Source organism: Andrographis paniculata, unplaced genomic scaffold (assembly GCF_009805555.1).
Source record: "Andrographis paniculata isolate CXL003 unplaced genomic scaffold, ASM980555v1 Contig59END, whole genome shotgun sequence".
In the NCBI taxonomy this organism is placed as follows: Eukaryota; Viridiplantae; Streptophyta; class Magnoliopsida; order Lamiales; family Acanthaceae; genus Andrographis; species Andrographis paniculata.
The window spans coordinates 3297799-3318460 of NW_026137594.1; the positions used below are offsets into that span (position 1 = coordinate 3297799).

General features: G+C 38.7%; 4 protein-coding genes and 1 long non-coding RNA gene across 12 annotated transcripts; 1 reads left to right on the forward strand and 4 right to left on the reverse strand.

Moving 5' to 3' along the window:
- Positions 1-906: 906 nt before the first annotated feature.
- Positions 907-4988, reverse strand: LOC127258538 (receptor-like protein kinase FERONIA). 2 transcript variants are annotated; one of them, XM_051285414.1, is made up of 2 exons: positions 4868-4988; positions 907-4725 (listed from the first exon to the last, which is right to left on the reverse strand). In XM_051285414.1, exon 2 carries the CDS (start codon positions 4643-4645, stop codon positions 1226-1228), a length of 3420 nt encoding a protein of 1139 aa, XP_051141371.1. In that variant the 5' UTR covers positions 4646-4725; positions 4868-4988; the 3' UTR covers positions 907-1225. The 2 variants fall into 2 exon arrangements, with proteins under 2 accessions (XP_051141371.1, XP_051141370.1); XM_051285413.1 differs by having other exon boundaries at positions 907-4942.
- Positions 4989-5305: 317 nt separating this feature from the next.
- On the reverse strand, positions 5306-10965 carry LOC127258539 (putative receptor-like protein kinase At5g39000). 3 transcript variants are annotated; one of them, XM_051285416.1, is made up of 8 exons: positions 10845-10965; positions 7634-10096; positions 7436-7554; positions 7152-7359; positions 6808-7039; positions 6576-6726; positions 5717-5967; positions 5306-5453 (listed from the first exon to the last, which is right to left on the reverse strand). In XM_051285416.1, exons 1-8 carry the CDS (start codon positions 10888-10890, stop codon positions 5435-5437), a joined length of 3489 nt encoding a protein of 1162 aa, XP_051141373.1. In that variant the 5' UTR covers positions 10891-10965; the 3' UTR covers positions 5306-5434. The 3 variants fall into 3 exon arrangements, with proteins under 3 accessions (XP_051141373.1, XP_051141374.1, XP_051141372.1); XM_051285417.1 differs by lacking the exon at positions 10845-10965 and having other exon boundaries at positions 7634-8873; positions 8964-10440; XM_051285415.1 differs by lacking the exon at positions 10845-10965 and having other exon boundaries at positions 7634-10440.
- LOC127258548 (uncharacterized) lies at positions 7920-14568 on the forward strand. 5 transcript variants are annotated; one of them, XR_007840322.1, is made up of 17 exons: positions 7920-8032; positions 8115-8211; positions 8309-8463; positions 8780-8833; positions 8980-9348; positions 9453-9631; positions 9708-9768; positions 9865-10147; positions 10902-11338; positions 11418-11481; positions 11557-11765; positions 11968-12347; positions 12470-12621; positions 12723-13334; positions 13426-13494; positions 14251-14409; positions 14488-14568. It is a non-coding gene; the product is annotated as an uncharacterized LOC127258548 (long non-coding RNA). The 5 variants fall into 5 exon arrangements; XR_007840321.1 differs by having other exon boundaries at positions 9865-9945; positions 10031-10147; positions 12723-13494; XR_007840320.1 differs by having other exon boundaries at positions 12723-13494.
- LOC127258543 (putative receptor-like protein kinase At5g39000) lies at positions 10931-15197 on the reverse strand. Its single transcript, XM_051285419.1, has 2 exons — positions 14228-15197; positions 10931-13522 (listed from the first exon to the last, which is right to left on the reverse strand). The coding sequence occupies exons 1-2, from the start codon at positions 15008-15010 to the stop codon at positions 10931-10933; spliced, it is 3375 nt and encodes a 1124-aa protein (XP_051141376.1). The 5' UTR covers positions 15011-15197.
- Positions 15198-15809: 612 nt separating this feature from the next.
- On the reverse strand, positions 15810-20031 carry LOC127258546 (putative methylesterase 11, chloroplastic). The gene is made up of 6 exons (XM_051285423.1): positions 19487-20031; positions 18453-18689; positions 17815-17958; positions 16678-16809; positions 16152-16435; positions 15810-16068 (listed from the first exon to the last, which is right to left on the reverse strand). The coding sequence occupies exons 1-5, from the start codon at positions 19826-19828 to the stop codon at positions 16163-16165; spliced, it is 1128 nt and encodes a 375-aa protein (XP_051141380.1). The 5' UTR covers positions 19829-20031; the 3' UTR covers positions 15810-16068; positions 16152-16162.
- Between the last annotated feature and the right edge of the window lie 631 nt (positions 20032-20662).

Consider the following 20662-nt stretch of genomic DNA (forward strand, 5'->3'; position numbering starts at 1 on the left):
AGTAATAGTAAATTGATCATTATTAAAGTATTAAGTAATAAAATTACGAGCGAATAAAATTGCTTAGTGCTTAAGTTTAATTGGAAAAAGAAAAGGCATAATTACATATGACTGGAGAGAGTATATTTTTAAAATTTTTTATAGTGCAAAAATGCACGCTTGGGCCGAACTTGGATGTGTTTTCGGGTTGGGCCTGAGTGAAATGGTCCGGGCTGCTCCAAGCAAAAAATTGTTTGGGTCTGTACGGGTTAGTTGGACAGGGCAGGCTCTCTCTCGTCTCGTCAACCCATCAGCTTGGCCGAAGAGCGCAGTTAGCTTTCTAGTGGTGTTGACGTCACGAAGGCGGAGAGAAGGATTCCCTTCCAAGCGTTCATAAAAAATTCGTCCGTAAGCTCGCTATTCTACGCGCTGTCTTTTTGTTGATCGTGCCTGATTTCTAGCTTAGCATGTTAATTGTGGTTTCCAATTTCCATCTCCATAGGTGTGCTGCATTGTATTATTATTATGGGAGTTGTTGAGAAGAGAGCTAACCACCTTTTTTTTACTGGTATGCTGTGGTGTTGAAATCCTAACTGAAAGCAGATCACGATTTACTCTTTTTTCTTATTGCGTTACTGACTTGGAGAATATCTAATGTGATTCGCTCCAATGATAATTTTAGTTTTTGTTGGATTAGATAATAGATATAGAAGCGTTTGAAAGACGAAAATAGTGTCGAGCTCTTGTGTATGGCGTAGAAGGCATAGAGAGAAGGCGAATGTTTGCGTATTAGATTTGTTGTATCATCTTTGAAATGGATGATCTAAAAATTCAGTTATTAGCTGCTTGAGTATAGTTTAAATTAAGCTAAGAACACTCTGTGAGATTGATGTTAAAACTGGAGAAAGCAATGTGCAGAGGCTGGAAACGATGATCAAACATACCTTGCTTTGATTATGCTTCTATTCATATTTCATAATGCATTAATATGTGCTACTTTATAATTTCATATTTCATAATGCATAAATATGTTCTACTTTATATTCATATTTCATAATGCATAAATATGTTCTAGTTTGTAATTCACACTACTTACTACATACACATGATCACTACACTGAGGTCATTAATGACTGCTAGCTTTATTATTGAAGTGTCTGCGGCTCGACATCTATTTTGTATGACTCTAGGACTAAACCATTCTTGATCTTTAGTTTAGCTCCTTGTGGGTTGAGCATCTGCATCCTTATGGCTGTCTGTAAGATTCTTGCTGTTTTAGGGCTTCCTCGAGCCTTGTCTGGATATCAGATATTGATGGTCTGTCCATTCCATTATCTAGCAAACATCTTGCTGCTGTCTCTAAGTATATGTTACGACTAGCTGGTGATACTCTGCCTATCAGAAATGGGTCGATACAGCCAGAAGGGTTATTTCTCATCTCTGATTTGATCCAACAGGCAAGACTCACCTGATCCTCGTCAAACCAGCGATCGGATTCTTGTTCAGCAAATAGCACTTCAAACAAAATTAGGCCAAGAGAGTAGACATAGGACTTTTCTGTTATTTGTTCTCCTCGGATGTAATCTGAATCCATTCTGTATCCCCAATTGCCACCGAGTGCTGGCACTTGATTGTTCTCCTTCTTTCTGGACAAACCCCATTCCGAGACCTTAGGAATCCAATTATCATCCAACCAAATGTTGGTTGACTTGAGGTCATGATGGAGCTTTGTTTGCTTGACATTGGAATGGATGAAACCCACACCTCGTGCAACCCCAATGCTGATTTGAAGTCTTCTCTTCCATGGAAGTGGGTCCATATTATGCTCATGAAGTTGGTCGTAGAGAGTCCCATTTTTCATGTAATCATATACAAGAATCATATCCGATACAGTCTCACAGTAGCCTATAAGGGAGGGAATGTGATCTTGGCCAGGTGAAGAAGCTCTCATTTGTATCGGTTTCTTCCATTTCAACTCATCGGCCATTGCCACTCTGGACTCTGTAGTTCTTGACCATCTGATTGCTACAACCTTTTGAATACCATCTATGTGTCCTTTATATACATTGTCCGATCCACCAAATCCAATTATGTGACTGTAGTGAAAGTTGTTTGTGGCTTTCCGAATATCTTGGAGTGAGAATCGATGGATGACTGTTTGTGGAAGTGAGGATGAAGCTCTTGACTTGGATCGGGTTCTTGGTAATATCCCAAATGGATCCCACCACCATCTTGTCGACCCATTGTTGTTGGAGCCTGTGGTTTTCTTCACCTTCACATTCTTCTGATCACTGCTTCCATTTCTGATACCCGGGCTGGGTTTCTCTTCACTAGTTATTCTTCCTGATTCTCCTTTCGGTGGAGTTTCGCATATGTCATCCATGGAAATGATCCCATCACTGTTATCACTATAAACTCTTCCAGCATTCTCTTCTCCATCACCCTGTTCTATATCTTCTCCAGTCTGTTGCAGAAGCAATGCTAGTTCCAGGCCCAGCACCACATCGGCCATTGCTGGCCTTCCCTCTGGTTTAGTGTGCAGACATCTGCCTGCAATTCCAACAAACACCTTTAGACAAGCCGGCAGAATATGCCCCATTAGATTCTGGTCGATTAGTCGATCTACTCTTCCTTCTCTGATGCAATATCTAGCCCATCCAGCTAGGCTATGTTGCTCCTCCTCAAGTCTTATGTCCACTGCAGGCCTTCCAGATAGCACCTCAAATAGCACCACACCGAAAGCATACACATCTGATTTTCTTGTCAATTTACGTGTCAAAAAGTACTCTGGATCTAGATATCCGAATGTTCCTGCAATGTTTGTACTAATGTGCATTAGTGAGTCTGCAGGTCCCATTTTGGATAATCCGAAATCTGAGATCTTGGCCACCCAATTCTCATCCAGCAAGATGTTTGAGCTCTTCACGTCTCTGTGTATAACACCATGCCTGGAGTGAAGGTAGTACAAGCCATGTGCTGCACCGATAGAGACCTGAAGACGTTGTTCCCAAGGCAGTGGAGGATTTGATATCACATGTCTGTTTATATTGAAGAGATGATCTTCCAGAGTTCCTCTGGTCATGTACTGGTAAACCAGAAGCCTCTCTTGACCGTCGTTGCAGTATCCAATCAGGGAGACAAGATGCTCGTCCCTGATCTTGGAGAGCATCTTGATCTCTGTCCAAAATTGTTCCTCACCTTGCCTGGAATCTGGTCTCAATCTCTTGATCGCGACTGTGGTGTATCCCCAGTCAATGCTTCCTTTGTATACTCTGCCATACCCTCCACTGCCTATATGAAACTGAGGATCAAAGTTGTTGGTGGCTGCCCGAATCTCATTAATGGAAAACTGTCGACAGTGATGCTCCATTGGTGGCAACCTTATGTTAGTTCTCCTGGAATTTCGGTCTGAAATACCTTTGAGGTAGTAAACAACAATGTTCAATAATGCTAGTACAATTGTCAGGACAGTGACCGTTAAATTGACAATGGAAACCAATCCTGCTTTTTTAAGCTGCAGTGTAGATATTGAGCTCTGCAACTCAGGAATTGGCGACATGCCTGCGAGACTGTTGTCTGGGTTGCTCAACTTGAACACTTCCAACCCATTCAAGCTGCCATGGAAATGTTGGTCTCTCGATTCAAAGCTTGGCTGTAAAGCAATTGTAAGGCAGCGCCTTCCCAGTTTTTTGTCGCCTTCCACCATCACTATGTAGTCTCTGTAAGTTCCATCTCCAGAAACTCCATCTGAATGAATCACATCATGACTATCTTCAGCGATCTGATTGTTTATTACAATCGAGAACTTCATGTCATTCTCCTCACCAATTGTTGCAAACTCCAAAGAATGCAGCCTGATCAAGTACCTGAATCCTGAGTCCACCGGTATCTTCCAGGTAAGACCTCCACTCGATTTACTGGTAGCTTGCATTCTCCTTTCCGTTTGATGAATTTTCTCTGGTGAAATGTTCACAGGCATGGACTTCTTCCGACCAGCTGTGATTGAGCTAGCTATCACCGTATCACCTGCTCCCGACATGAATCTGTTGTCCTCATCCCACCTCCGGAACAAACCTGAATCTTCATTTGGTGCAATGGCAGGCCCGCCAACATTCAGCCGCTGAACCAACTCAAGTGCTGTATTGTTGTCTATGTAAAATCTATACTTCTTGCCAATGACACGGGTGCCAAACTCCCCTTCAGGGGTGAAGTAAAGACCAGTAGGCATGGAAACAACCTCAATGCCGTTGACAAAGGCATAGAAATCATCTGCCTTCCTCATCTTCGCAGCCGGGGTAAACGTTATCTTCAACTCCTGATGTTCATCTACATTCACACAATACTCCTTGATAATGATCTCACTTGCACCGGACTCATTCGAAACGAAAGAAGTGCTGAAGTTGCTGAGGAGCGTGTAAGGCTCTGCCTTAACTGAGAAAAATGCCGTAGACCCTTTGAACCCCTTGTATGAATTCTTATAAAAGTGCAGACGGATGAAATGCTGCCCTGGGCTGATCAGGAAAACATAGCTGAATTCACTGCGTGATGCTCGAGCAGTCCTGTAAGGCGTGGAATCTATCGAGGCAAGATGATTGATGGCTCTTGAGTTTGAAGGTTTGCCTTTGATTTGGACCAAAGAGTTGGATTCAAATCGAGAATCTCCCATCCAAACACGGCCATCGACTGCAGTTGATTTTCTGGAGGAACCACAGGAGATGGCAATACTGTATTCAGATGGGGGGTGATCTGCAGGAATGATGATGGCAAGAACAGTCAGCACGTGCCAAGACAAGCAGAGTGCTGTAAGAAGAACCGACGAACGAGAGTCACACATTTCTTGCACCAACAGATAATTTCGATTACAGAGATGCAAGAATGATGCACTTACAATGGCATTGGTTGATGAAGGAAGAAGAAGGACTTGCTCTCTTCAGTCAACTCAGGTAGAAAGTTCTTTCATTATTGTATTCATTATGGAGGAAGTTTACATTGCATTTTATGAGGGCACCAGTCTTTTGTATTGAAAGGGACAGATAAAGCATCAACTCAGGTTCATTTTTTTTTCCAAAATTATTTATTAATAATTCTATTGGCCCAAGTGTCCATGGAGATGGAGGTAACATATCCTTGCCTAATTAATTGAAAGTTAAGACTATTGTGTGGGGTTAGGACAGGACAACAATTGGCCTAGGAAGATTATCCATTTATTACTTAATGCAATAACCATGCATTTGCATTTTTTTCTTCAATCCATGTTGGTTGCTCAGCAACCTTCTCTGACTTCGGTAACTAGACTTTTAAATCATTGAATTATGATACCAATCATCCGACTGAAATGTATATTGCCGTCTACATGAAAAGAAAGAAAAAGACTTGTTAAGACTTCCCTTTCATGAACCATAGATATGCTCCTAGTTTTGGTTCGAACCGGGATGAATCTTCTTGGATTGTCATCCTATGCTCGGGGTGTGTTCCTGCCAATGTCATTAGGTTTAGCGCAGTCTTCCGACTTAAATATGAGGCTGAAAGCAAATGTAAAGTTGTGCATATACATGTTTGGTGCATCATTTTCTTAAAAAGTAGGGCCATGTATTCGACTAAGTGTTTGTGCTCTGTGACAACGGAGGAACATAAAGCAATAGGGACTAATATGCATTTTGTGGAGGGGACTTATGCTAACACTACTGTTGTAATTTATGATTAGTGATGAAGTATGTACATTAATCAGGAAAACTACCTTTCCATTTGGTCTGTGAATTCAAACTTTGCTGCACTGTCAGCTGCTTCAGCTACCTTTTCTTGAAGGGACATCTCTTCCCCAAGCAGCATCTTGAGTACAGATGCCATCGTTGGTCGATTTTGTCGGTTGGCGTGAGTGCATAGAAGACTGACATGGATACATCTCCCTGCTTCATCCTCTGAATATTCTCCACGAAGAGACTCGTCGACCAGGTGTAATTCTTTCCCTTCTTTCCATAGCTTCCATGCCTGAATATTTGACCTTGTTATAATGCATCGATAGATGGGCATGCAACTCACACTCTAGAAAATGTTATTCTAAATATACCTAGGTTTTGTTTGTTTTCAATTTCAAACACAAATCAATATTGTTCAGCCTGCACAGTAGTTCATGATAGAAATACTATTTCCTCTCGTAATACTATTTAAACCAAAACCTAAATACAAAAACCCAATTTCAAATCGAAACAAAAAAAACTGATATATTCATGTACTTTCTTTATATATATTTATTTTTTCTCCAGATATTTTCAAATTGGATGTATTGATTAACATATGTATATTCCCGTCACACACAGAGACAAACACATATATGTAAACATGTATCGTCATACTAGGTTCTCTACATGGTCATGCTATTGCTGTTCCACTTGCCATAATTATTGTGTATTGCTATTGAAAGTAATGCTCTGTCTATGAAGTTCGCCTACTTTGCATTCATGTGTACTCAGCGTTAGAATGAATTAGATATTAAGGCATAAAGCCAAATGATGGAATCAATGCTTGCATTGTTTACTCACTGTAGTTGGATTTTGAATTAATATAATTTTTTATCTGTTAGAAGTTCTTGAACTTACCTGTTCAATGAGGCTTTCGTTATATGTTTGATGTTGATACTCCATGTTTCTCCTGCCGCTCAAAATCTCCAACACCAGCATTCCAAAGCTGTACACATCTACCTTATCTGTACATATGCCAAACATAGCATACTCTGGAGGAATATAACCTCTGTCACATGAATTGCAGATATGTATATTAGCACCTTAATGCAGAATACATAGATAGCATATATCTTGTGCTGGTACTTACAATGTCCCTACAACTCTGGTTTCAACTTTAGATTCATGATCCCCATAATTTTTGGCAGTGCCAAAGCCTGAAATTTTAGGATTCATCATTATGTCCAGAAGAATATTTCCTGGTTTGATATCTCCATGAGTGAGCGCCTTCTCTGTGCCTTGATGAATATAAAGAATTCCTTTAGCGACACCCATAATGATATTGAAGCGGTGTGACCACTGAAGTTGTCGTTGAAGTTTATCTGAAAGCAAAAGTTGTTAGTTCATTGCATTCAAAAGAATAGGACACACAGGATGTCCTGAATTCATCTGTCAATTTAATATGAGTGAAGGGTGGTTTAGGAACATACTCACCAAATATAAATCTATCTAAACTTCCATTTTCCATAAATTCGTACACTAGCATCACTCTTTTGTCATGAATGCAATATCCGAGTAGTTTAACAATATTTTCATGATTTAGATGGGAAAGCAGAAGAATTCGACTCTTGAACTCATTTAGACTTGGCCTCAGAACTGAGAAGACTTTAACTGCTACCTTCTGTCCTGTAGGGAACACACCCTATACAAGTGATGGTAAAGCATCAGCTAAACAAATCAATAAAAAGGAAAGGAAGGTTCAGTGTAGAGAATTTCACCTTATAAACAGAACCGTATCCACCATGTCCAATTCTATTTGATGAAGAGAAGTGATTGGTAGCAACTTCAATCTTCGCCAAACTAAGCTTAGGCTGATTGATTTCTTTACCAAAAATAGCTGCGAAATAATTGAATCGTATGAATGACATGCATAGCTGTATTCTGTGAAACTATTCTGCAGAGAAGAGAATGTATACCTGAATCTGATTTGTTGGAACGTTTCTTCTTAAATAGTTTTAGCCCATTCCAAAATGCACCTGCCCAAGGCCATAATGGCTTAGGCATTTTTCGTTTTTTCGCAGTTTTTCTTCTAGGTGGATGGAGAGTGTTATCTATTTCTCTTTTAGTTTGATCTGTATAAGGTATAACAGGCTGCATTTGGTGTTCGGTGCTGGCTGGTGCAATATTTTGGAGATCTGCCGGACAAGCATCAATATCATTGCTTGTTATCTCATTTTGTGCCGTGACTTTCCTGTTCTCCTGCTGCTCAAGTGCAAGCTCAAGTTGCAGCACCACTTGGGCCATTGTAGGCCGCTCTTTTGGATCATTATGCAAACATCTTTCAGCAACCCCAACAAATACCTTCAGGCTAAGCGGTGAGATTTCCTCTACCAGATTTGTAGCTATAATCTGCTCAATCTCACCCTTATTGATTTTATTTTGAGCCAATTTGGTTAGATAACATGCATCCTCTTCAAGGGATGAATCCATTGCTGGTCTCCAACACAATACTTCCAACAGCACCACTCCAAAGGAATACGTGTCGCTTTTCCTTGTAAGTTTATGAGTGGAGAAATAGTATGGGTCAAAGTACCCGAATGTACCCTTAACTTTTGTGCTGACATGGCTCATTAATTTGCTCCTCTCTTCAGGTTTTGCCAAACCCAAATCTGAGACCTTGGCTATGAGATTTTCGTCCAGCAGGATGTTTGAAGTCTTAACATCTCGGTGTATGACTCCATTGCCAGTGTGAAGATAGTCCAAACCTCGGCCAGCTCCAATACAAATATTTAGGCATTCCTTCCAGGTAAGGGAAGAATATTTGTTTCCATCCCTGTCAAGCTTGTAGAGATGATCAGCCAATGTTCCACAGGCCATATACTCATAAACAACAATCATTTCACCTTGCTCATTGCAATAGCCAATTAGAGAGACAATATTAATATGATGGAGCTCGCATAGTAGTTCTATCTCTGTCAAAAACTCGTTTTTCCCTTGCTTTGAGTTTGATTTTAACCTCTTTATTGCAACAGTTTCTTTCCCATTATCAATAAATCCTTTGTATACCTTTCCAAATCCACCCCTTCCGATGAGATATGCTTTGCTGAAATTTTTGGTTGCAGATCGTATTTCTGATAGTGAAAATTGTCTACACAGCTGTTCAGCTCTGAGGAAAGGTTTGTTTTCATCCTCTGGAATGCTTGCTTCCCTGACTTTCTGTGTGTTATAAACAATGATATCAATCAGAGCAAGTATGGCTATTATGATAGTTGCAGTTGTATTTCTACGACCCAGAACTGACTCAACTTTTTTGATAATCCAGGATGATGAAACCCTTGCCGGTGGAAGGGCATGTGGACTGCCAAGGCTGTTGTCTGGGTTACTAATCTTGTAAATTTCAAATCCTTCAAGTAGTCTATGCCCATTGATAAGTTCATCATTGGACTGCAGGTTGATCGATAGTCCTCTTTTACCTTCTTGTTTTAACCCTTTGATCGCCACCACATAATCCCTATAACTGGGGGATCCATGATCAACCTGGTTTTTTACTATCTCCATGTTAGTATCAACAACCATTTCATCAATAAGAACTCTGAAAGTCAGTTCACCATTCTCTGCGTTCTTGAGTTCTAGCTTGCTGAAATAAATCCTGACCAAGTACCTGAACCCGACATCGACTGATTGATTCCAGGTAAGACTGCCCATTTGTTTCTGAACTGTATCCTTCTGAGCTGTAGTCCACATCTCCAGCATATCATCAAAGGCATCCCCTGATGGACCTGAATTTCGTTTCAGATTCAATCTGTGGATTAATTCAAGTGCAGTTGTGTTATCAATGCATACTGGAACTCTCTGGCCAACAACCTGAGCTCTAACATCTCTCCCTCTAAAATAGGAAAGATGCACGGGAACTGAAATGATCTCAATCCCATTTATGAAAGCATAAGTCCTGTCTTGTGATCGACTTTTTACAGGTGAGAAACTTAAGTTCAGTTCTTGATGCTCTTCTATGCTTATGCAGAACTCTTTGATGAAAGTTTTTATCCCTAGTGCATGAGCAGTAAGTGCAGCACTGAAGTTACTGAGCAGGATGAAAGATCCAGCTTCCACGGTGAACAAATCCTTCAACCCTTTAAAACCCTTATATATAGCTGAATTGAAATGAAGCCTGACAATTTTCTGACCTGGATCGAATCGAAATATATAGGAGAATTGGTGGTGGGAGATTCTTGCTGTCTTGTGGGGAACTGTATCAGCGTAGATGGGCTTCTCATCAATGGCTGTTGAGGTAGTCGATGAGCCCCTAATTTGTAGTAAAGTGGATGGTTTTGGTTTTACATCTCCAATCCATTTCTTACCATTGGCTGATGCAGAAGTGGTAACTGAACCACAGTTGATGGAAGTTCCGTTTATGACGTCGGCTGGATTGGAACTGGTAGCTGTAAATATAGTGAAAGAGAAGATTAGGAGTAACAGAGCAATTGGAACAGGTAACACATACATCCCTGCATCCCTTAGATTTCTATTGTGGTGAAATATTGCATTTAGATTATGGGAATGGGATGGAAATTTTAAAGTTAGTAGGGGGAAGTTGGTTGACTTTGACTATATACATTATTCTACGCGTCAGAATTACTGAACTGTTCAAGCTTATGTGGTTGGTTGGGTTGGTGGAAAAATATAAAGCCAAGAGTAAATTGTTTTGTCCCGTATTTTATTTATTGCTAAAATATCAAATATTTGTGTTAGATTAAAATATATAATGTTGGTTGTATCTAATTATACAAATATTATACCAATAAAAGGATGAAATGTCAATAGTCTTCTGGAATAAAATAAATAAATAGTTTTTTTTTTCTTGTAAAAATTAGGTCTTAAAAAAACTATGAAATAAAGAATTGATTGTTTATTTATTTATTTTATTAAAAGAAAAGATTATTCAGGATATTTTACCAAACACTCACGATTGTTAAAATATATTTAGAAAATCTGTGACTTGTTATTATCCAGTATGATGCTGTCTGATCATGCATAATTAATATGGTAGTGCAATAAGTAAAATATTGGACAATTTTTACCTTTTAGCTGTTGAGCACAAAAGTAATAATTTCACAACTGAACCAAAGGATGCATGCAACTGATTGTTAAAAACATTTTCAACAAGAAATGCATAGATGGATAACTAACCTTTCATTACCTGCGCGGGAGAACGGTCTGAGCAAACACAGTACATGTATGTACCAGTTTCAAGATGCTGGAAAGAACTCCTACAATCACTCTCTGCCTTTCGGTATCGCCAACAATGGAAGTTTTAGTCGTTCGACTACCTCCTCCATTGACGGCCTTATAGAAAGAGAATCTGCCGTGCATTCAATAGCCAAGTGTAATAAGTCGACCAAATCATCTCGAGGGCCTACATCCCACAACCAAGGAACAAAGAACTCCTCGGCACAACCTTCCCGCAAGAGTGTGCATGCCCAAGCTACAATTCTGAACCTACTTTCCAACGAAAATGATGCCCCCAGAGTTTTCTTGTCGTAGATCAACTCGAGCAACACAATCCCGTAGCTATAAACATCAGTTTTCTCAGAAACACTGCCTATCATTGCATATTCTGGAGCAACATACGCATCGTAAGTCTGTGAAGCCTCGAGAACCCTGGCTAGTCCGAAACCAGAGAGGTATGCATTGTAATCCCTGTCCAGTAATATTCTGCTCGTCTTGACATTGCAATGAATAATTTGCGGCACACACGTACAGTGCAGGTAGTAAATTGCTTGTGCAATATTCAGGGCAATCTTGAAGATTATCCTCCAATCGACAGGTTTACTGAATCTTTCCTTTATAAACTCTTTAAGGTTGCCCCCTGGTAGATAATTATATATAAGAAATCTTTCAGGTCCAGAGATATGATATCCAAGCAATGTCACGAGGTTGGGATGACGAAGACGCCCGAGGGTTTTGATTTCTGTGTCGAATTTTTCGACACCTTGGAAAAGTCCAGCTGTTAACCGTTTTACGACAACATGGACACCGGGAGTAATCTCAGCTTTGTATGTTGTCCCGGTGCGACCCTCACCAATGCAGCTGGTTGCACTGAAATTCCCGGTACCTCTTACCACATTCTCATATGTCAATCGAATCCCAATGTCCTTAAAGATGACAACTTCCTTCCTCAGATTGGGGCGTCGTCTCCACTTCTCCCGGGGCCAGAACCGTAGTGGCTTCTGCTCCCGATCTTTCTTACCATCTCCTCTCCTAGATGCAGTTTCAGGACCAATCACATTGACATTTTTCTGTTTTATTTCAGGAGGTAGCATATCCGTAAATAACGCTAATTTCCCCTTGTCAATTGGGAGATCATCGACGCTATTATCAAAAGTACGGGCATTCGAGCTATCCTGTTTCTCAAGTTTCTCAAGCACGGACTGAAGTTGCAGTACCACCTGTGCCATTGTTGGCCGTTTCTTCGGTTCGTCGTGCAAACATCTGCCAGCGATCGCCAAGAATGCTTTAAGACAGTCTCCAGAGACCTCATCCCATAGACTTGGGGACACAATCTGATCAATGCTCCCCTTCTTAACGTTGTCTCGAGCCCACTTTGTCAAAATCTGCTCTTCTTCTAGAAGATTTAAATCCACCGCAGGTCTCCCACACAGTACTTCAAACAGCACCACCCCAAAGGCATAGGTATCACTTTTCCTTGTGAGCTTGTTAGTGTTGACATAATGTGGATCAAAGTACCCTTTTGTACCCTTAACTCTTGTGCTTACATGGCTTTCTAACTTGTTCCTTTCTTCATGCCTGGCCAGGCCGAAATCCGAAACTTTTGCCACGAAATTCTTGTCAAGAAGGATGTTCGAAGCCTTTACATCACGGTGTATAATTCCATGACCTGTGTGAAGATAGTCGAGCCCACGAGCAGCCCCTATGCAGATATTAAGGCGTTGCTTCCACGATAGAGGTACGTAGTTGCTTTCCTCTTGAAGTTTATACAGATGATCTGCTAGCGTCCCACTGGCCATGTAGTCGTAAACCAGAATCATTTCTCTACCTCCGTTGCAGTACCCGATTAAGGAAACCAGATTGCAATGCCGAAGCTCAGAAAGTGTCTCGATCTCAGTCAAAAACTCGCGCGCACCTTGCGTGGAGTTTGGTTTTAACCTTTTTACAGCAACTGGAGTTTGCCCGTCGTCAATCATGCCTTTGTAGACCTTACCAAATCCACCCCTTCCTATCAAGAGCGCGGCGCTGAAATTTCTAGTGGCTACTCGGATCTCGCCAAATGAAAAAACACGGCAGACCTTTCGAGCCCTGGCTGATGGCTTGTCTTCCTCCTTAGGAATGGTAACTTCCCAAACCCCCTGCAACTTATGTATAATGACATTTACCAAAGTAAGCATGATCATCGAAAGATTTAGAGGCACGAATCGACGACCAAGAGCCGAGATCAAAGCCTTGAAATGCAGCTGCATCGGCGTATGCTGATGAGTAGTCGGCAGCAAGGGATTCGGACCGGCAAGACTGTTATCATGGTTGCTCAACTTCAGTACTTCAAACCCAGCAAGAAGTGCACTTCCATCAACAATGTCGTCATACAAATGCAGGGAGATCAGAAGATCACGTTTAATCTGCTGTTTTTGGCCTCTCATGGCCACCAGGAAGTCCACAAACCAGGTACTGTCATTCCCTTTCTTTCCCTTGCCAATATCCACATTAGAATGGGCAATCTTTCCATTAATGAGAAGTTCAAACACCAAATGATCAGAGCCCACAATGTTGAGCCCCAGCTTCGAGAAATGAAGCCTGACCATATACTGAAATCCCACGTCCACAGGTAGTCTCCACGCATTGTGTTCTTCTACCTTAGTTGAGATATTAGGTTAGATTAGATTAGATTATATTAGAGGTGTCTTAGTAGAGAGCAGCAAAACTAAAATAGATAATTAATTGTCATTTAAATCTACCAAAAGTATATATATATAAATGTATACACACATGCGTGTGTTTGTTTGGAAGACTTTCCCAGATTCTCATTATTAATTAAAAAAAAATTTTAATAAAAAATATCAAATTAAATATTTATTTTTTTATTTTTTTTATTATATTAAAAATTAATTTTATATTAAAAATATTATATCAACGAACTCATTTATATCATATTATAAGTTAAAATCCAAATCTCAAAACAAACCCAAAAATACATAAATTACCAATTTAAAATTACCGATAGGCACAATTCCGCCAAGAAAGGGAGAGACCGGCTTCTCTCATAAATAAAAAAATTTATCACTAAATTCTCCAGTGGATGATGTAAAAATAATAGAGAGACAAGTAAACAAGAAAATTCTGTTAATTTTCTGTTCTTAATTTTGTATACCAAACACTTGCGGTATTTTTTTTTGACCTTTTTCCTATGTCATCTCCAATTTTTCTTTTTTGACCTTTTTCCTATGTCATCTCCAATTTTTCTTGGTAAACTTAAGTTGATTTTTATCTTTATGTTTATTCACAGATTCTGATTTCATTATTAATAATAAGAATTGGAAATGATGCAAAATGTAACATACCTTGTTTGGAAACACATGATCAGAATTTGTAGTTTGTGGATCCATCTGCTGCTGCTGCTGCTCCCTAGCATACAATCGATGGACTACTTCAAGTGCAGTATTGTAATCAACATTCACCTGAGATTCCCGACGGACAACTCGGACTCCGGTATCATCGCCGTGAAAATAAGAAAGTCCTGCCGGTACTGTGATAATCTCAATTCCATTTATGAACGCACACTTGCTCAACAATGGCGTACTGCTACTGCTACTGATTGCAGGAGAGAAGATAATCTTCCACGGTTCGTCTTGCGGAAAGTGCAGACAGAATTCCTTAACAAATGAATTCGTACCTAGAGCTTGAGCAGTGAGGGAAGCGCTGAAGTTGCTCAGAAGCGTGAAATTACCGACTTCGACGCTGAACAAGTCCTCGAAACTCTTGTACGGCACCGGATTGAAATGGAGGCGGATAATTTTCTGACCTGGACTCGCTCGGAAGGTGTAGGAGAATTGAGAACGAGAGATTCTCGCGGTTTTGTAAGGAATTACAAAGTTCGTACCAGAAATCGATTTCTTCGTGTGGACGATGCTTGACGAACCTCCGATTTGAAAAACAGATGGAGATTTCGGTTGTAAGTCTCCCAGCCATTCCTTGCCGTTGACTGCCGTGGATTTGCCGGTGGAGCCGCAGTTAATTGAAATATCCGCGGCGAACGGAGCTGTGTTGATACTGCTAGCGGCGATCGCGCAGAACCAGAGAAACAACCGTAGAGCGATTGAAGGTGGATGACGAAGAGTAGTCATTGTGAAATTCGCATTCAATCGGATACAATGAATTTGAGAGCAGAGTCCTTCGATGGCTGCTAGCCTTATTCTGCACGATCAGATGACAAAAGGTTCGACGAAGCAGCAGCAGGTGAAGGAATGAATTCTGAGATGAAATTTAAGGTTCAATCTGCAAAGTCTCCTCATCCGCCATGAAAGTTGCAACCCGGCGACCAGGCAAGCAGACAGAGAACTGTGACGCCGGCATTTTCGTCCTTTATAGTTGGGTTTGGGGTCCACATAATGCTTTTATTTATTTATTTTAAATTAAATTGCACAAAATCCATATATTTGAAAAAAAAAATACGTGAACTATTTTTAAAGCTATCTTAGAATTGTTTGATCTGCACGTGGAAATAAATTTAAATTGTGTAGGTATTTGCGCATGCAGATCAAACGCGGGTAAATAAACACGGATGAAGGATTAGACTACCAGAGACCATAAAAATTTTGGAACAATTTCATAAAACGAACTATGTGTAATTTAACCTATTTTTTAAAATCAAATTCAACTTATCTTCCAGATTCTTCTATTTGCCCAAGCTAATGTTTTTTTGAGGTCACCATTATTCATTAGGCCTTAGGGTGTGTTTGGTTGGGTAACTTTGTAAATATATCAAATCAAAAAGTCTATATTTTATTATTTATATTATATTAAAAAATTAATTTTTATATTGTACAATTGTTCAATCTCCAACCCTCCAAGTCTTCTCGTCACACATGATTGGCCTAGTATAACTTGATTTTTGCCATTACCGCGTTATGAAACTATTAATAATAATAATAATAACTAAATAAATTGCTTCGAGAATCTTAGAAATGCATTTCAAGAATCTGTAAAACTATAAACTCTGTAATTCTGCTCTATATACAGAATCAAATTATCCATAATTCAACAAAGATACAACAAAGACAAATCAATGAGTTTTTCCATAAAATTAAGCATTCAAAAATCTTCTCTAAAATAGCATAATCTAAACAGAATTCCATACCTGCATGAAGAAGTAGCTATGGACTCTGTGATCTTGAAATGCATACTGAAATGTTTAGAGAAATTTTCTGTCAATAGAGATACAAGTGATAATAATAATAAAAAAGAGTATGATCAATGCATATCCACCTTAGACATGTTCATGGGATTCTTGAAATCTCGACGAGAACCTTGTGCAGGGCTTGAGGTTTCGAGAAAAATGGAGAGTGATCGGCCCCTTTCAGACGGAACGTGCGTTCCGGGGGAGTGTTGTTTATCATGGATTCCTGTACAGCAACGGGTATAGCATTGTCTTCGAGAGTTTCTACATAGTACCTTCTTACAGAACCATGGTTTGTGTCGGTGAGAGAGAGCTTTTCCAGTATTGGCGAGAAGGGGATTGGCCTCATCGAGACAGATGCCAGGGCGACGTCCTGGAAAGTAATTTTCGAGGTATTAGATTTAGAGAGAAAATATGTGCATGAAGTTAAAGGCAAATGTAGTGACAGCATAGAAGTAGTAGCAATTGAGGTAAGCTGCATTCTGTAACAATTGACTGGTTTATGTTGGACCATTGTCCTAAGCTTCTATCTCGATTTCATTACAGCCGGAGAAGTTCGTGGTGTTGGAGCTAGAAATGAGGCTATTTGTGGTCAAGAGGTTAAGAGCAGACTACCTTTGCAGGACTCTGGTTGAATAGCAAGTCTGTTGAAAGAGATTTGTCGAAATCAATGGCTGTTGGAGGCTGATTGCTCCCATTTGCGTATAGGAAAACCTGAGCCCGTTGCATCAAGTCATTTGAATCGGCCTGAAACAACAATCGAATTTCAGTTTTAATAGAGCCAGCAAAAACTGACGCCGACACGAGCCAGACATGAAATAATTGAATTTGGATCAAGGATTTTGACCCAATTATATATACTGGTTGACACGATTATAAACAGATCCAGTTAGGGTTGAGACTTTCAACTCGAACCCCACTCGATAACCCTATTATAATATATTAGTATGAAATAATATATTCATTATATATGTAAAGTAATTCTAATTTGATAATTAATTCTTGAATTAATTTAAACTAAGTTCAATTTTAAATAATCTAAGTGAATTCACTATACACAAGAACCGACAAAAAACAAACATAACACAACAATTCAAAAAAAAAAAGAGAGTGATTTGAATCAAAGATTTTGACCTAATTATGTATACGGGTCAACACGAATCTAACACAAACCCGACACGATGATAAACAGGTCAGGTTAAGATTGAGTGATTTAACCAAGTATTCAACCCGACCCAATGCCAGATCTAGATTTTAATACTCTCTCAGTCCCAGCTCAAAGTATCATTTTTACCACGTCCATGGACGCCCTACTCTAAAGTATCATTTTTCTATTTTAGTAAAAGTAATTCTACACGGTCGCCAAAGTATCACTAGTTTTATGCAAAAATATTAAGAAATGGCATGGTAATATCAAGCTATGTTAAGATAAATATGGCTACATAATTGTTTCGATATTCTGCTACCAGTCTTCAAGTCAAGTGGGATATATACATACACATACATACATCAAAATTCTGTAGTTACTTCAGTGTTAAATGCCAAATATCTCCACAAGAATGTTATGTTAATCACTTGAAAGTGCATTTGGTGAATACAATAATTGGTCAATTTACATATAATTGTTCCCCAGTCAAGCACAAGGATATGTTATGGATTATTCCACAGAGCAAACAGAAATACAAACTTTGCAAAATGAAATAAAATTTGTTTCCAAGAAAAGTCTTTTTTATAACCAAAACAATAACTGACCTTCTCAGAGAACAAATCAAGAGCATTCTGCCCACTTGTCAACATAGCTGCAGCAACAAAAACAGCCTTGGAAACTTTAGAGGGAAACAGCTCCATAGCATATGATATACACGCGCCACCAAAATCATGGCCGACTAATATTACCTGCATGTTCGAAGAATGCAAGTCAGAAACCAAATTCTTTCTTCGTATCATTGGAAGAAACGGCATACACAAGTGTAAGCATAAGTGCTCTGGATAAAATAAAGAAATCTTAAGAAATAGCTGCATAGTGAATCCACAATAGAAAAGTCATAACTGAGGGACATTCTAAAGCAAAACTAATTGGGTATATTGCATCCAATACCCACTATAGTACATTATTCATCGAGAATAATTTGATACACCCTGTCTAAAGAACTACAAAAGGATGAAAATATTAAACAATTTCTGTAGATATTTTGAAAATAGCTTGCAAAGAATTCCTGGATTTGAAATTCCCGGAACCATATCTTATGCCATATGTAAAGCACAGAAAGTGGATTTATCTATTTAGTTGCTACTTCTCTCAGCAAAGAAACTAACATAAATCCATTCAATAGCATAGCATCAGATTAATCATGGAAATTATTCACAGGAAAAAAATCAGTAGAAAGAACCTTTTCCCCATCATCGATCTTTTCCAAAATATCAACCAAAGGCTTCACATATTGTGCAAGGCTTGTGACATTGTTTGCATCAATTGAATGAATTCCGGCCCCGGCCAAATCTACTGCTGTGACTTTATATCCAACTTCTTCTAACAGAGCAATAGTTTTATACCAGCACCATGCACCAAAACCTCCACCATGAACAAGTACAAAGTGCTTGCTCTCAAGATCATCAAGCTTGATATCCTGTCATGATAAACAAATTAAAATAAAAGGAATGTTTGAGGTGAGACGATCATTTAATATCATTTAAGTTTTAAGTCTCAAAACTAATTATATAAATTCTGAAGAATCTGACATGAACACCCACACGGGTGAAGGTTTCATATACATTCCAGTTAAAGAACAAAATACAACTAATTTATTATTGATCTTAGTACCAATCCTATTTTATAATATTAATTTGCCAAATACTATAGAGAAAATTAATAATTCAATATAATGTATTTATTTTTCATTATATTAAAGTATCAAAATTAATAAAAATATATAAAATTACATGATAATTTATTCTCTCTCTAAAAGAGGAGAGAGAATTGCATTGCAAGAACCGTTTTGGGTATTGTTCTGCAATAACACATTTATAAGAGAGATCTACATTTACCTGTAAAAAGATGGGCACTTCCCTTGGGGAAGAGGCTATTGCAGATGGTGTGATACTTCGACCACAAAACTAATGATTTCATATCCAAATTCCACGAGCAACACAGACTCCATTAAAAGCTGTAAAGCTTCAACTTTACAGGTAGATACTTGATTGCAAGGGAAAATAGCTTTCGTAGCAATAACTTCATACTAATTAATATTAAAATTTAAGATTAAACTTAATAACAAGAAGAAAAGTCCTGCAAACAATAATCAATCAAAAAAACTAAAAATAAAATAAAATAAATGTATGATTCACATATTCAGCAAAAGAAACGCTAAATCAATGAAATTACTCAGAAACGAAAAAACGACGGTTAATTATCTCAACTCCATACCTGATTAACAAGCTGGTGAGGTTGAAGCAAAGGATCAGTGAGCGACCGCGCTCTGGTGCTCGAGCTTCGAGGCAACGCTTGATTCTTCTTCGAGCTTCTAGCAGGATACTTCAACGACGCCGACCTATCAAACGGCGCCGTTCCGCCGCCGTTTTGCAGCTGCTGCTGCAGAATCGCCGCCAGAGCTCGCTCGTTAATCTGATTATCCTCTTTCCTCGACGAGCGCATCCTCATCCATCGATTGCTCCCAAAACCTCCTTCCGGCGCCGAGTTGTTCGTGATTCGCGTCGACGGTCTCCTTTTCGGAGCTGATTTTCCTTCCCGAGACAAACACGACCCCATCGTCAGATAGACAGCACCGATTTCCTATTCCTATCGAATCATCGCATGCAGACGGAGACGAAATAGCAGAACCGTGTACGAAACCGATACACGCAATCGATCAGGCTAGCAGCAGTGAAGAAACCAACCAGCAAGAACACGATACTGCGCACTTTACTGATTGTAATTTTAAAATGAAAGAAATGAGAATGACGAAGGCAGAACTAAAAGAAATGTTGGCAAACTTATAAGAAAAACCGTGTTTGCAGAGTCGGTGGGTTAAACACGTTTTTACCTTTGTTTGTGGTTAGTAATATTTATACGTCAAAAAGCGTGATTCAACCTGTTGCTAAAAAGAGGTATTTCCCATACCGTCAAGAAGCCTTTTGAATATTTGATTAGGTAATAATTCCTTTATTACAAACATAAAATTATAAAAATATAATTTCAATAATTAAATAATTTTTACTAAATAAGATATAGTAATACTCGTTATGAGAATAAAAATTTGTTCTTTCAATACAAATTTTCTTATGTTTTTTTCTAAAGAATAGGAGTATTAAAAATATACAATAAATACCCATATTTATACAATATATAATATACATTTTATTTATTTAAAAAATAATAATAATTTAATATTCCTTCCGTTCAGTTTTTATTGTTTTAAAATACATTTGTACCATTCTTTTAGATAATTTTTTTTATATATATAAATTAACAAATTTATCTTGTGTGGTAAATAAAAATTAAAAATAATAAATAAATGAAAATGAAAAAGAAAAATTTGTATTTAAAAATAAAAATAAGATTATAGTTATTAAAAATCCTCTAGAAAAAAAAAAGATATTAGGT